The 12,500-nt window shown below is 54.4% G+C and overlaps 1 protein-coding gene across 6 annotated transcripts in view; it reads left to right on the forward strand.

The window, feature by feature from the left end:
* LOC137587866 (nebulin-like) overlaps positions 1 to 12,500 on the forward strand; it is a 23,808-nt gene that overhangs the window by 1,930 nt on the left and 9,378 nt on the right. For all 6 annotated transcript variants that reach the window (XM_068304535.1, XM_068304537.1, XM_068304539.1 and 3 more), the window contains 35 exons: positions 1 to 5; positions 797 to 901; positions 1,003 to 1,116; positions 1,186 to 1,296; positions 1,363 to 1,473; positions 1,540 to 1,650; positions 1,719 to 1,823; positions 1,966 to 2,076; positions 2,157 to 2,258; positions 2,341 to 2,451; positions 2,666 to 2,776; positions 2,882 to 2,986; positions 3,074 to 3,142; positions 4,662 to 4,763; positions 4,840 to 4,950; positions 5,036 to 5,146; positions 5,247 to 5,357; positions 5,434 to 5,544; positions 6,852 to 6,953; positions 7,038 to 7,145; positions 7,222 to 7,314; positions 8,146 to 8,241; positions 8,371 to 8,481; positions 8,563 to 8,673; positions 9,003 to 9,110; positions 9,274 to 9,384; positions 9,453 to 9,560; positions 10,138 to 10,248; positions 10,333 to 10,440; positions 10,507 to 10,617; positions 10,714 to 10,824; positions 11,248 to 11,358; positions 11,490 to 11,600; positions 11,675 to 11,782; positions 11,900 to 12,010. The exon at positions 1 to 5 is cut by the window's left edge and continues 106 nt beyond it. In XM_068304535.1, coding sequence (XP_068160636.1) covers positions 1 to 5; positions 797 to 901; positions 1,003 to 1,116; positions 1,186 to 1,296; positions 1,363 to 1,473; positions 1,540 to 1,650; positions 1,719 to 1,823; positions 1,966 to 2,076; positions 2,157 to 2,258; positions 2,341 to 2,451; positions 2,666 to 2,776; positions 2,882 to 2,986; positions 3,074 to 3,142; positions 4,662 to 4,763; positions 4,840 to 4,950; positions 5,036 to 5,146; positions 5,247 to 5,357; positions 5,434 to 5,544; positions 6,852 to 6,953; positions 7,038 to 7,145; positions 7,222 to 7,314; positions 8,146 to 8,241; positions 8,371 to 8,481; positions 8,563 to 8,673; positions 9,003 to 9,110; positions 9,274 to 9,384; positions 9,453 to 9,560; positions 10,138 to 10,248; positions 10,333 to 10,440; positions 10,507 to 10,617; positions 10,714 to 10,824; positions 11,248 to 11,358; positions 11,490 to 11,600; positions 11,675 to 11,782; positions 11,900 to 12,010 — 3,647 coding nt within the window. The remainder of the gene's footprint in view (positions 6 to 796; positions 902 to 1,002; positions 1,117 to 1,185; positions 1,297 to 1,362; positions 1,474 to 1,539; positions 1,651 to 1,718; positions 1,824 to 1,965; positions 2,077 to 2,156; positions 2,259 to 2,340; positions 2,452 to 2,665; positions 2,777 to 2,881; positions 2,987 to 3,073; positions 3,143 to 4,661; positions 4,764 to 4,839; positions 4,951 to 5,035; positions 5,147 to 5,246; positions 5,358 to 5,433; positions 5,545 to 6,851; positions 6,954 to 7,037; positions 7,146 to 7,221; positions 7,315 to 8,145; positions 8,242 to 8,370; positions 8,482 to 8,562; positions 8,674 to 9,002; positions 9,111 to 9,273; positions 9,385 to 9,452; positions 9,561 to 10,137; positions 10,249 to 10,332; positions 10,441 to 10,506; positions 10,618 to 10,713; positions 10,825 to 11,247; positions 11,359 to 11,489; positions 11,601 to 11,674; positions 11,783 to 11,899; positions 12,011 to 12,500) is intronic.

A 12,500-nucleotide genomic window follows, 5' to 3' on the forward strand; every position in this document is an offset into this window, starting at 1 on the left:
GCGAGGTACCGGCGCAGGGGCGTTTGAGACACAGGGACATGAGAGACACAAGGACGTGAGAGGCACAGGCACGTGAGAGGCACAGGGACGTGAGAGGCACAGGGACGTGAGAGGCACAGGGACGTGAGAGGCACAGGGACGTGAGAGGCACAGGGACGTGAGAGACACAGGGACATGAGAGACACAAGGACGTGAGAGGCACAGGCACGTGAGAGGCACAGGGACGTGAGAGGCACAGGGACGTGAGAGGCACAGGGACGTGAGAGGCACAGGGACGTGAGAGGTACAGGGATGTGAGAGGCACAGGGACGTGAGAGGCACAGGGACGTGAGAGGTACAGGGACGTGAGAGGCACAGGGACGTGAGAGACACAGGGACATGAGAGACACAAGGACGTGAGAGGCACAGGCACGTGAGAGGCACAGGGACGTGAGAGGCACAGGGACGTGAGAGGCACAGGGACGTGAGAGGCACAGGGACGTGAGAGGCACAGGGATGTGAAGGACACAGGGACGTGAGAGGCACAGGGACGTGAGAGACACAGGGACGTGAGAGGCACAGGGACGTGAGAGGCACAGGGACGTGAGAGGCACAGGGACGTGAGAGACACAGGGATGTGAAGGACACAGGGACGTGAGAGACACAGGGACGTGAGAGACACAGGGATGTGAAGGACACAGGGACGTGAGAGGCTCAGGGATGTGAGAGACACATGGACGTGAGAGGCACAGGGACGTGAGAGGCACAGGGTTACGTCTGTGTGTGGTCATGTGATCACATGACTGTTTTGTCTCAGAACAAGTACAAAGGGGGCGGGGCGAGGGCGGCGCCCCTGTTCTCGCAGCTCGCCGACACGCCCGACATCCAGCACGCCCTGGAGATGTCCCAGCTGCAGAGCGAGGTAACGGCGCCCGCCTACAGGGCGAGGCCACAGGGCTCATGGGTAACGTGGTTTGAAGCACAGCCTCTGACGTTGCCGTGGCGACGTGCGTCTCTCATCAGGCGAACTACCGGGAGAAGGTTCTGGTCCGGGGGGCGCCGTCCTCCCTCTACTCCCAGCTGCCTGACCCCACCCACATCCAGTTCGCCCGCCAGGTCACCGACATGCAGAGCCAGGTACCGCCCCCTCACAGCCACGCCCCCTGGGTGGACACTCCAGATGCTCACTTCCTGTTTGTTCCTCAGAGCAAATACAAGGACGGCGGGAGGCGGAGCCTCAGCCAGAGCCTCTACTCTCAGATGCCAGACCCCGCCCACATCCAGTTTGTCAGGGCGGTCACTGAGCTGCAGAGCCAGGTGACGAGAACGACTGTGGGCGTTGGCGTTCACCGTAGCGTGAGCGCCAACAGCGTTTTCTTTCAGACGCGGTACAAGGAAGCCGGCAGGAAGTCCGTCAGCTCCTCCCTCTACTCCCGCCTCCCGGAGACGTTAGAGACCGCCCACGCCAAGCAGGTGGCCGGCCTCGTCAGTGAGGTGAGAGCCACGCCCCGCGCCTCAGGGCCACGCCCCCGGCGGTCCTGATGGGTGTGTGTCTTGCAGGTGCGGTACCAGGAGGAGGGCAGGAAGGAGCTGAGCAGCAGCCTGTTCTCCCTGCTGCCGGAGACCCTGGACACCCGGCACGCCAGGGGGGCGTCGGCCCTGCAGAGCCAGGTAGGGGCCCGTCACACCTGGGGCCTCGCTGGAGCCACAGGTGGGGTCACGCTGTCCTGTCTCTGCAGGTGAAGTACAAAGGAGGGCTGAAGAGTCAGAGCAGCTGCTTCCACCAGCTCCCAGAGACCCCCCAGACCCAGCTGGTGCGACACCTGTCCACGCTGCAGAGCCAGGTAGGCCCCGCCCCCACAGCCACGTGTGGGACACCCCTCCGAGCCAGATAGGGCCACGCCCCTGACCTCTGACCGACCAGTAGCTGCAGACCCAGCTCCAGGACACGCCCCCTGAAGAGGTCATGTGGTCTTTCTGCTGCAGGTGAAATACAAGGAGGCGGGTCAGAAGGCGATGATGTCATGCCTGTACTCCCGCCTGCCCGTCACCATGGATATGCAACACGCTAGGGATGCTGCAGAGCTGCTCAGCGAGGTAAACACCCACCGTCCCTGAACGCTCCACCAACGTGGACCAGCAGAGGAGTCACTTCCTGTCCCGCCGTCGCCCCCCAGGTCAGCTACAAGCAGGAGGGGGCGTGGCCCTCCCTCTACGCCCTCCTGCCGGACACGCCCCAAACCAGCTTCGCCCGCCAGATGAGCGCCCTGCAGAGCCAGGTAACCCCCTGATACCAGCGGGGCCCTGGGGGGCCTCTGGGGGGACTGGATCTGGTCACCTGATCTCTGGTTGTGTTCCCAGAACCAGTACCAGGAAGCTGGGAGGCGGAGCCTATCTCAGAGCTTCTACTCTCAGCTGCCTCAAACCGCCGAGATGCGATTCGCTCAGAGCGTCACCGAGCTGCAGAGCCAGGTGAGGGGGGCGGGGGGTCACCAGTGGGGGGTTTTACAGGTTCATGTTGATGGACTGAAGGTCAAAGGTTAAACCAGGGTCAGGAAGTGAGCGCCTCAGATGTGTGAATGAACCTATATGCAGACGATGCTGCGCTCTGTGTGTCTGAGTGTAAATGGTCTCCATGACGACTCTGGAGGGGGTGGGCTGAAGTCACATGATCTCTCTGTTTCAGAGGAAGTACAGAGAAGCAGGAAGGAAGGAAGCGAGCAGCTGTCTGTACGCCACGCTACCGCTAACGCTGGACACGCTACATGCTAAGGAGGCGTCCCTGATGCAGAGTCAGGTGGATTGATTGGTTGATTGATTGGTTGTTTGATTGATTGATTGATTGATTGATTGATCCATCGACTGGTCAACTATGTTGGTCATGTGACCCCTCTGTGTCCAGCTGAAGTACCATCAGCGTTTGGAGGCGGGGTCCAGTGGGTACCATCTGATGCCGGTAACCATGGAGACGCTGTTGGCCCAACAGCAGATGGAGATGCTCAGCGAGGTCCGGGTCCATTCACACCTTCATCCAATCATGTGGACGTACTGAGTCATGTGACGAGTCATGACTCCGCCCCCCCTCTGTTCTCAGGTCAAATACAGAGAAGAAGGAAAAGAAGAGATGAGGAGAAACCTGTACTGTCAGCTGGAGCCCAGGCCGGTGGGTCGGAGGACTAGTTAACACTTCAGGGGACTAGTTAACACCTGGAGAGACTAGTTAACACCTGGAGAAACTAGTTAACACCTGGAGAGACTAGTTAACACCTGGAGAAACTAGTTAACACCTGGAGAAACTAGTTAACACCTGGAAAGACTAGTTAACACCTGGAGAGACTAGTTTAAATACCTGGAGAGACTAGTTTAAATACCTGGAGAGACTAGTTAACACCTGGAGAGACTAGTTAACACCTGGAGAGACTAGTTAACACCTGGAGAGACTAGTTAACACCTGGAGAAACTAGTTAACACCTGGAGAAACTAGTTAATACCTGGAGAGACTAGTTAACACCTGGAGAGACTAGTTGACACCTGGAGAGACTTGTTAACACCTGGAGAAACTAGTCAACACCTGGAGAGACTAGTTAACACCTGGAGAGACTAGTTTAAATACCTGGAGAGACTAGTTAACACCTGGAGAGACTAGTTAACACCTGGAGAGACTAGTTAACACATGGAGAGACTAGTTAACACCTGGAGAGACTAGTTAACACATAGAGAGACTAGTTAACACATGGAGAAACTAGTTAACACCTGGAGAAACTAGTTAACACCTGGAGAGAGTAGTTAACACATGAAAGGACTAGTTTAAATACCTGTAGAGACTAGTTAACACCTCAGGGGACTAGTTAAAACCTGGAGAGACTAGTTAACACCTGGAGAAACTAGTTAACACCTGGAGAGAGTAGTTAACACCTGGAGAGACTAGTTAAAATACCTGGAGAGACTAGTTAACACCTCGGGGGACTAGTTAAAACCTGGAGAGACTAGTTAACACCTGGAGAGACTAGTTAACACCTCAGGGGACTAGTTAAAACCTGGAGAGACTAGTTAAAACCTGGAGAGACTAGTTAACACCTGGAGAGACTAGTTAACACCTGGAGAGACTAGTTAACACCTGGAGAGACTAGTTAAAACACCTGGAGAGACTAGTTAACACCTGGAGAGACTAGTTTAAACACCTGGAGAGACTAGTTAACACCTGGAGAGAGTAGTTAACACATGAAAGGACTAGTTTAAATACCTGTAGAGACTAGTTAACACCTCAGGGGACTAGTTAAAACCTGGAGAGACTAGTTAACACCTGGAGAAACTAGTTAACACCTGGAGAGAGTAGTTAACACCTGGAGAGACTAGTTAAAATACCTGGAGAGACTAGTTAACACCTCGGGGGACTAGTTAAAACCTGGAGAGACTAGTTAACACCTGGAGAGACTAGTTAACACCTCAGGGGACTAGTTAAAACCTGGAGAGACTAGTTAAAACCTGGAGAGACTAGTTAACACCTGGAGAGACTAGTTAACACCTGGAGAGACTAGTTAACACCTGGAGAGACTAGTTAAAACACCTGGAGAGACTAGTTAACACCTGGAGAGACTAGTTTAAACACCTGGAGAGACTAGTTAACACCTGAGGAGACTAGTTTAAACACCCGTGTGTGGCCCCGTCGCCCTGTCTTCCAGGTGGAGCAGAAGGGGGAGGGGCCAGAGCCGTCTCTGTACCACCTGCTGCCTGAGACTCTGGAGACGCTTCACGCCCGCGAGGCGTCTCACCTGCAAAGTCAGGTGCGCCCGTGGACACCTTCACACCTTCATCGCTCCTCTTCGCTGGTCGTCCTCACACCTTCCTGTCTGTCCGCAGGTGTCCTATAAGGAGGCGGGGCTTAAGGCTCTGTGCTGCCCGCTCTACCATCAGCTGGCCAACACGCCGGAGACCCAGTTAGCGCGCGAGCTAACGGAGCTGCAGAGCGACGTGAGGCGCGCACCGGGATCGGATCCGACGCCCCGCTGGGCCGGTCCTGACCCGGCTCTGACCCACTTCCTGTCTCTGCTCCTAGAACAAGTACCAGGAGGCCGGGAGGCGGAGCCTGTGTCAGAGCTTCTACTCTCAGCTGCCTCAGACCGCCGAGATGCGGTTCGCCACCGGCGTCTCCGAGCTGCAGAGCCAGGTGAGGGAGACGAGGAGACGCGAGCCCACGTCTGTGTTGGTTGATCCTCATCTGTGTGTGTGTGTGTGTGTGTGTCTGTTTGTTTGTTTGTTGTGCTCAGGTCCGGTACAAGCGCGTTTGGTGGCGGGACGCCGGCGCCTCTCTGTTCTCAGCGATGGCAGAAACTCTGGACACGCAACACGCAAGAGCGCAGTCCCAGATCCAGAGTCAGGTGACGCTCACGCCACACAGAGCTCCTCCCACTGTAGCCCCGCCCAGTCACATGACCACCAGGTGTCATCCTGCAGGTGAGGTACAGGGAGGAGATGAAGAAGGTCATGGGCTCCTGTCTGTTCTCCAGACTTCCCCAAACGCTCCAGACGGAGATTGCCAAGGAGACCACGGCGCTGCAGAGCCAGGTGACCGCGTCGCCCCAGAACGCACCGCCATTTATTTATTTGTTCATTCATTCACTATTTATTTACTTACTTTTTAAAACTTTTATTTACATTTTCAAATATTAATTTATTATTATTATTATTATTATTATTATTATTATTACGTATTTTATTATTTATTTTTATTCATTATTAACTATTAAATATACATATTTATTTGATTTTATTATTTATTTAATTTATTTAATTTTTAAATTATTCATTTATTGTTATTATTACTACTATTATTGTGCCTTTATTTGTTTATTTTTATTATTATTTATACAGGTAGTCGTCGACTTACGACCGCGATTGGTCCCGACAGTTCGGTCGTAACTCGACTTGGTCGTAAATCGACTCTTACGTAAAAATTCAATCCAGCAGCGCTGGTTCTTGGCTGGGGGTCGTCCGGATCGTCAGCTGGGGCAGCGTGTGGGTTGGTGGGAGCGGGAGACCATCTTTTCATAATCATTGTGAGCTTTGTCTGAATTGTTCGTTTCTTTTTCTCCTCATAAATTTCACGATATGGACGGAAAGCGTCGTTTGCCATCCGTTCAATCCTTGCAAATGTTTCTATGTTCTATGTCCATTTCTTCAAAGTGTGCACAGAGTTTATTTAACAGGGAAAAGCCTTCTGACAAGCCTTTGGTGGTGGACATTGTTTCTGTTTCCTCCTCTTCTTTCTCTGCTTCTCTTCTCTCTTCTTCTTCCACTCTTTCTTCTTCCAGCGCGATCAGTTCTTCTTACAGCGCGATCATTCGTGAGTTCTCCAAGGAGAGGTTTTTTGCCAGTTTCACTATTTTCTCCCGAATCTGATCAAGTTTTTCGTCACTTTCAAATCCAGCAGAAGAGTTCACGTAACGCTTGACAGTTTTTCCATACGCCATTCATACATTTCTCCGTCACAGCCTCCTAAGCAGCCCAGCCCATCAGTAGTGGGCTGGGCTGCTGATCTCAGTGTGACTGAACAGCGTGTGTGCGCCGTGGGGACTGGAGAGAGCGCGGGAGCCTCAGAGCGTGAGTACTGTGGCTGGAGGGAATGCCCCGCCCTACCCGGACATTGTGGTCGTAAAGTCGGTCGGTCGTAAGTTGCACAGGTCGTAAGTCGGCGACTACCTGTAATTAATTTTCACTTATTTATTCATTGTTTTAAAATCGAGAGGATATACAAAGAAGAAGATAAGTGATGTCATTGCTGTCATCATCTTCATCTTCTCCTCCTCCGTCCCAGGAGGAGGAGCCAGAGTTTCTTTGTTTACCTTTGTGTTTGTTGTTTTTTGCTGATGCAGGTGAAATATAAAGATGGCCACCAGGGGGCGTGTCTGTACCACCTGCTGCCGGAGACTCCAGAGATGCAGCTGGCCACGCTGGTGTCCCGCCTCCAGAGCGAGGTCAGCAGGCCCCGCCCCCAGGACTCAGGCTCCGCCTCTGGGCGTGTCCATGGTTTTCCACGGTGACGTGTTGTTTGTGTCCAGGTGGCGTACAGGAGGGAGGGCGAAGACCGGTCCAGCCCGCTGCATGCCCTGCTGCCCGACACGCTGCACACCCGCTTCATCAGACAGATGGGCCACATGCACCGCCAGGTGGGAGACCACGCCCCGTCGCTCCTGATTGCTCCCCACTGCGGGCAGTGTTTGATTGGTGGATTGTGTCTGTCAGGTGACCTACAAGCAGCCGCCGGCGCTCTTCTCCACACTTCCTGAGACACTGGACACCCAACGGGTCAAGAAGGTCACCGCCATGCTTAGCGACGTGAGGCCCCGCCCACCCAGCTGCATGGAACATGTTCAGTGTGTACCGGCCCTTTAAGCCACCAGAGGCCTGTACCATAAAGCTGGATTACAGCTTAGCCAGATAACTTCAGGCTTAACCCTGGCTTTTCGGTACCAGAAAGGTGGCTGACTTTCTATCGGGCTACGTTGTCGCGGTAACCTATGGTGAACACCTAACCTGCTCCGGAGCAGGATAAGTTCAGGGTAAGGATACTTTAATGTATTGTGTTGGCGATGCTGAAAACCTGTGAAGAACACAGTACGTAGAGCTGTTCATAAGGTCACGGGGCTACGATCACATGTCATAACCAAACATGTGGTTCACACACACATGTATGAACACACACATGTTACTGTAGTCAGACACACAAGTGCAGTCATAGTGGGGCAGTAATATTATAATGGCACTAACTTCCTCATTGACGCAGTCGGCCATGTTTTCCCAGAGATCCTTGCTCCGTTTGGCAGCTGCAGCTGTGTTGCTGATTGCTGGATTATTGATTTGTATTGATCGTATTTATTAATTATTATTGTTTGCTCCTCCGTTGTGAAATATGCGTCTCGGGCCGGTTTGTTGCATGTTTGTGATTGGTCGCATGCAGCAAACTCCGCCCTTTTTATGTGAGCGCACACAGATCTAGAGTGGACAAGTCTGGATTGAATTAGTGAGTTGATAGCCGGCTTTATGGTACCGAAAATCTGGAGGGTGGATGTCTGGGTAAGTGAAGCCAGATAAGGAAGAGGAAGCCTGACTAGGTTAATCCAGCTTCATGGGACAGGACTCTGGTGACGTGTGTGTGTGACCCACCAGAAGAACTACAGAGACGCAGGAAGGAAGGAGATGATGTCATCACTGTACGCCCAACTTCCTGCCACGCCCCAGACCCGCTGGAGCCGGGAGATACAGGTAACACACACACACACACACACACACACACACACACAATACACACACACACACACACACACACACAATACACACACACACACATTACACACACACACACACACACACACACACCTGTTTTCTGTTCAGGACCGGTACGCGGTGGACAGGGGGCGGAGCCACACCCTCAGCGCTTACTCGCGGATCCCAGAGACCATCGCTATCTGTGTTGCCGTGACAGCTTCGGACATCCAGAGTGAGGTGCAGTCCTGAGGGGCGTGTCCAGGATGCGTGGCGTGTTGGCTCCGCCTCCTCAGAGTGACCATCTCTTCTGTTTAGTAGAACAAGTACCGGGCGGCGGCGAGGAGAGCCACGCACACTCCGCTGTACTACACCCTGGCCCAGACGCCAGACACGCTGCACGCCAGACAGGTGTCCCAGCTGCTGAGCCAGGTGTGTGTGAGCAGCGTGATGTCATCAGGCCGTATATGGGCAACGGGTTCAGTCAGGGTCGACTGATTGCTGTGTCTATCCATCCACCTCCACCTGTATCATTTTTGTGCTGAGTCGTGGTGAAGCATTTGTTAATCTTAGTAAGGTTTGAATCACCTTCTGCACAAAACACCTGATCACAGCATGTTTGTGAACCTGAATTTAAACTTTAGCCTGAACCTGAACTTTAGCCTGAATTTTAACCTGAACTTTAACCTAAACCTGAACGTTAACCTGGACCTGACCCTTGACCCGGGTCAGCAGCCTCATCTCCTCTCCTCCCTCTGAAGGTGAAGTATAAGGAGGGTAGAAAGGAAGTGGGCGTGTCCCTGTACCACCAGCTTCCTGAAACCACCGACACCCAGCTGGCCAGACGGCTCAGAGACCTGTACAGCCAGGTGAGCAGGGCGTCTCCTGACCTGTTGCTGATGGTGTGGCGTGGGTGTGGCTCTGGGTGTGGCTGAGGATGTGGGTGTGGCTGAGGGCGTGGCTGAGGATGTGAGTGTGGCTTTGGGTGTGCCTGAGGATGCCCCCCGACCCTAACAGCTGGCTCTTCTCCAGGTGCGGTACCGGGAGGCGGGGCTGAAGGCGAGCAGGACCAGCCTGTACTCGCTGCTCCCAGTGACCCGGGACACCCGATTGGCCCAGCAGCTGTCAGAGCTCCAGAGCGAGGTGAGGACCCTGAACGCCTCGCGGAGTCCCAGCCAATCACAGACCTGAACACCGGTCCTCTCTTCCAGCTACGTTACCGTAGGAACCAGGAGGACCCGTCCGTCTCGTTGTTCTCGTTGCTCCCGGAGACGCTGGAAACGCTGTTCATCAAAGCGATGAGGGAGACTCACAGTCAGGTGGGGCGCTGCTGTCGTCTGATTGGCTGGAAGCCACCTCCTCCTCACTGCTCCTCCCCCTCCTCCTCCTCACTGCTCCTCCCCCTCCTCCTCCTCACTCTTCCTTCTCACTCTTCCTCCTCCTCCTCCTCACTGCTCCTCCTCCTCCTCCTCCTCCTCACTGCTCCTCCCCCTACTCCTCCCCCTCTTCCTTCTCACTCTTCCTCCTCCTCCTCCTCACTGCTCCTCCCCCTACTCCTTCCCCTCTTCCTTGTCACTCTTCCTCACTGCTCCTCCTCACTGCTCCTCCCCCTCCTCCTCCTCACTCTTCCTCACTGCTCCTCCTCCTCCTCCTCACTGCTCCTCCCCCTCCTCCTCCTCACTCTTCCTTCTCACTCTTCCTCCTCCTCCTCCTCACTGCTCCTCCTCTTCCTCCTCACTGCTCCTCCCCCTCCTCCTACTCACTCTTCCTTCTCACTCTTCCTCCTCCTCCTCCTCACTGCTCCTCCTCCTCCTCCTCACTGCTCCTCCCCCTACTCCTCCCCCTCTTCCTTGTCACTCTTCCTCCTCCTCCTCCTCACTGCTCCTCCTCCTGCAGCGGCGGTACTCAGCGGAGGTGAAGAGCTCCTCCTGGTCCTCGTTGTTCCACCTGCTCCCAGAGACCCCAGAGACCCGGCGGGTCCGAGAGCTGACCCTGATCCAGAGTGAGGTAAGGGCATGGCCGGCGCTCCCTCCGAGCCAATCAGATGAGCAGCAGCGGTTGTGGGTAATGTGGGCGGGGTCTCGTCCTCAGACGTGGTACCAGCGGAGCAGAAAGTCCTTGTGGTCCAGTTTGTTCTCCCGGCTGCCGCAGACGGCTGACACGCAGCTCGCCGCCAAGATGGCCGCCCTGCAGAGAGAGGTGAGAGCCGCCGCCCACCCACTTCCTGTCTCCTCCCTCGTCTGAAGGCGTCCTCTCTCCGAACAGAGTAAATACAGGGAGGACGGAAGGCGGAGCCTGTCTCACAGCCTCTACGCCCAGCTGCCCCAAACCGCCGAGACGCGATTGGCTAAGAGTGTCTCCGAGCTGCAGAGCCAGGTTAGGGGGCGTGGCTTCATGCCCTGATGCAGCACATTTAGGCCATGTGAAGACCAGACGTCAAGCTAATGATGCTAATGCTAATGCTGTCCTCAGGTTAAGTACAAGGAGGCGAGCAGGAAGGAGGCTAACACCGCTCTGTACCACCAGCTAGCTGAAACGCTGGAGACGCTACATGCTAAAGAGGCGACGGCGCTGCAGAGCCAGGTGGACCAGTTCAATCCAGTTAAAACCAGCTCAATCCAGTTAAAACCAGTTCAATCCAGTTCAAACCAGTTCAACCCAGTTAAAACCAGTTCAATCCAGTTCAAACCAGTTTAAAGCAGTTCAAGTCCATCCAAAACCAGTTTAATTCATTTTAGTCCAGTTTAACCCAGCTCAGTCCATCAAAAACCAGTTTAATCTAGTTGAAACCAGTTCAGGTCCATTTAAACCAGTTCAAATCCATTCACATCAGTTTAATCCAGTTTAAACCAGTTCAGGTCCATTCAAACTAGTTTAATCCAGTTCCCGTTGGAACCCGTGTTCATGTTAGCATTAAACGTTGGTCGGGTCCCAGAAGAGAGTGTTGTGTTCACTGACAGGATGTAATGTGGGAGTTTACAGCCTCGTGTCTGATTGGTCTTCCAGCTGAAGTACAAGGAGGGAGGGAGGAGAGGGCTGAGCTCCAGCCTGTACGCCGTGCTACCGCTAACGGAGGAGATGAAGACGGCTAGAGCCGCCATGGAGCTTCTGAGCGAGGTGGGTGGAGCTTGGTCTCATTTTCAGTGTTCATGTGCTAACGCTAACAGTCATGTTCATGGGTAATGGGTTCATGGGTTCATCATCTGATGCTAACAGTGGTGCTCATAGCTAATGCTAACACCTTGCAGAATAAGTACAAGCTGAAAGGTTGTCTGGAGGTCGCGAGCAGCGCATTCCACCGGATGGCGGAGACCCAGGAGACGGCGTTCGTCAGACGGCTGTCTGAGCTGCAGAGCGAGGTGAGGGGCGTGGCCCTGTGTCAGGTGACGCTCTCAGGGAGTGTCCTAACGGTCTGTCTGCGTGTCTCTGTCAGAACGCGTACAGGCGGTGCCAGGAGGATAGCTCCGCCCCCTTGTTCTCACTGCTGCCCGAGACGTCGGAGACGCTCTTCTTCAGGGCGATGGCCCAGACGCACAGCCAGGTGGGGGCCATGACATCACGGAGGGCCCGCCCCCTGAGGACACGCCCCCTGACGGCCCACCCCCTGAGGGCGATGGAGAGAGGCCACCAGCGCTCATGTTGTTGTTTACTGTTCCAGTGTAAATACAAACAGGCCGGAAAGGAGGGGCTGGTCAACAGTCTGTACGCCCTGATGCCCCGCACCAACGACACCCTACGCGCCCACCAGCAGAGTCAGCTGACCCGCCAGGTACCCCAGTTCACACCTGGAGCAGTCCAGGTTCACACAGTGAAACGGTCCAGGTTCACACAGTGAAACAGTCCAGGTTCACACAGTGAAACGGTCCAGGTTCACACGGTGAAACAGTCCAGGTTCACGCGGTGAAACGGTCCAGGTTCACACAGTGAAACAGTCCAGGTTCACACAGTGAAACGGTCCAGGTTCACGCAGTGAAACAGTCCAGGTTCACACGGTGAAACAGTCCAGGTTCACACAGTGAAACGGTCCAGGTTCACACGGTGAAACAGTCCAGGTTCACGCAGTGAAACGGTCCAGGTTCACACGGTGAAACGGTCCAGGTTCACGCAGTGAAACAGTCCAGGTTCACACGGTGAAACGGTCCAGGTTCACGCAGTGAAACGGTCCAGGTTCACGCAGTGAAACGGTCCAGGTCCACGCAGTGAAACGGTCCAGGTTCACGCAGTGAAACAGTCCAGGTTCTGACTCGGCCCCCATTGTG

Source organism: Antennarius striatus, chromosome 20 (assembly GCF_040054535.1).
Source record: "Antennarius striatus isolate MH-2024 chromosome 20, ASM4005453v1, whole genome shotgun sequence".
In the NCBI taxonomy this organism is placed as follows: domain Eukaryota; kingdom Metazoa; phylum Chordata; class Actinopteri; order Lophiiformes; family Antennariidae; genus Antennarius; species Antennarius striatus.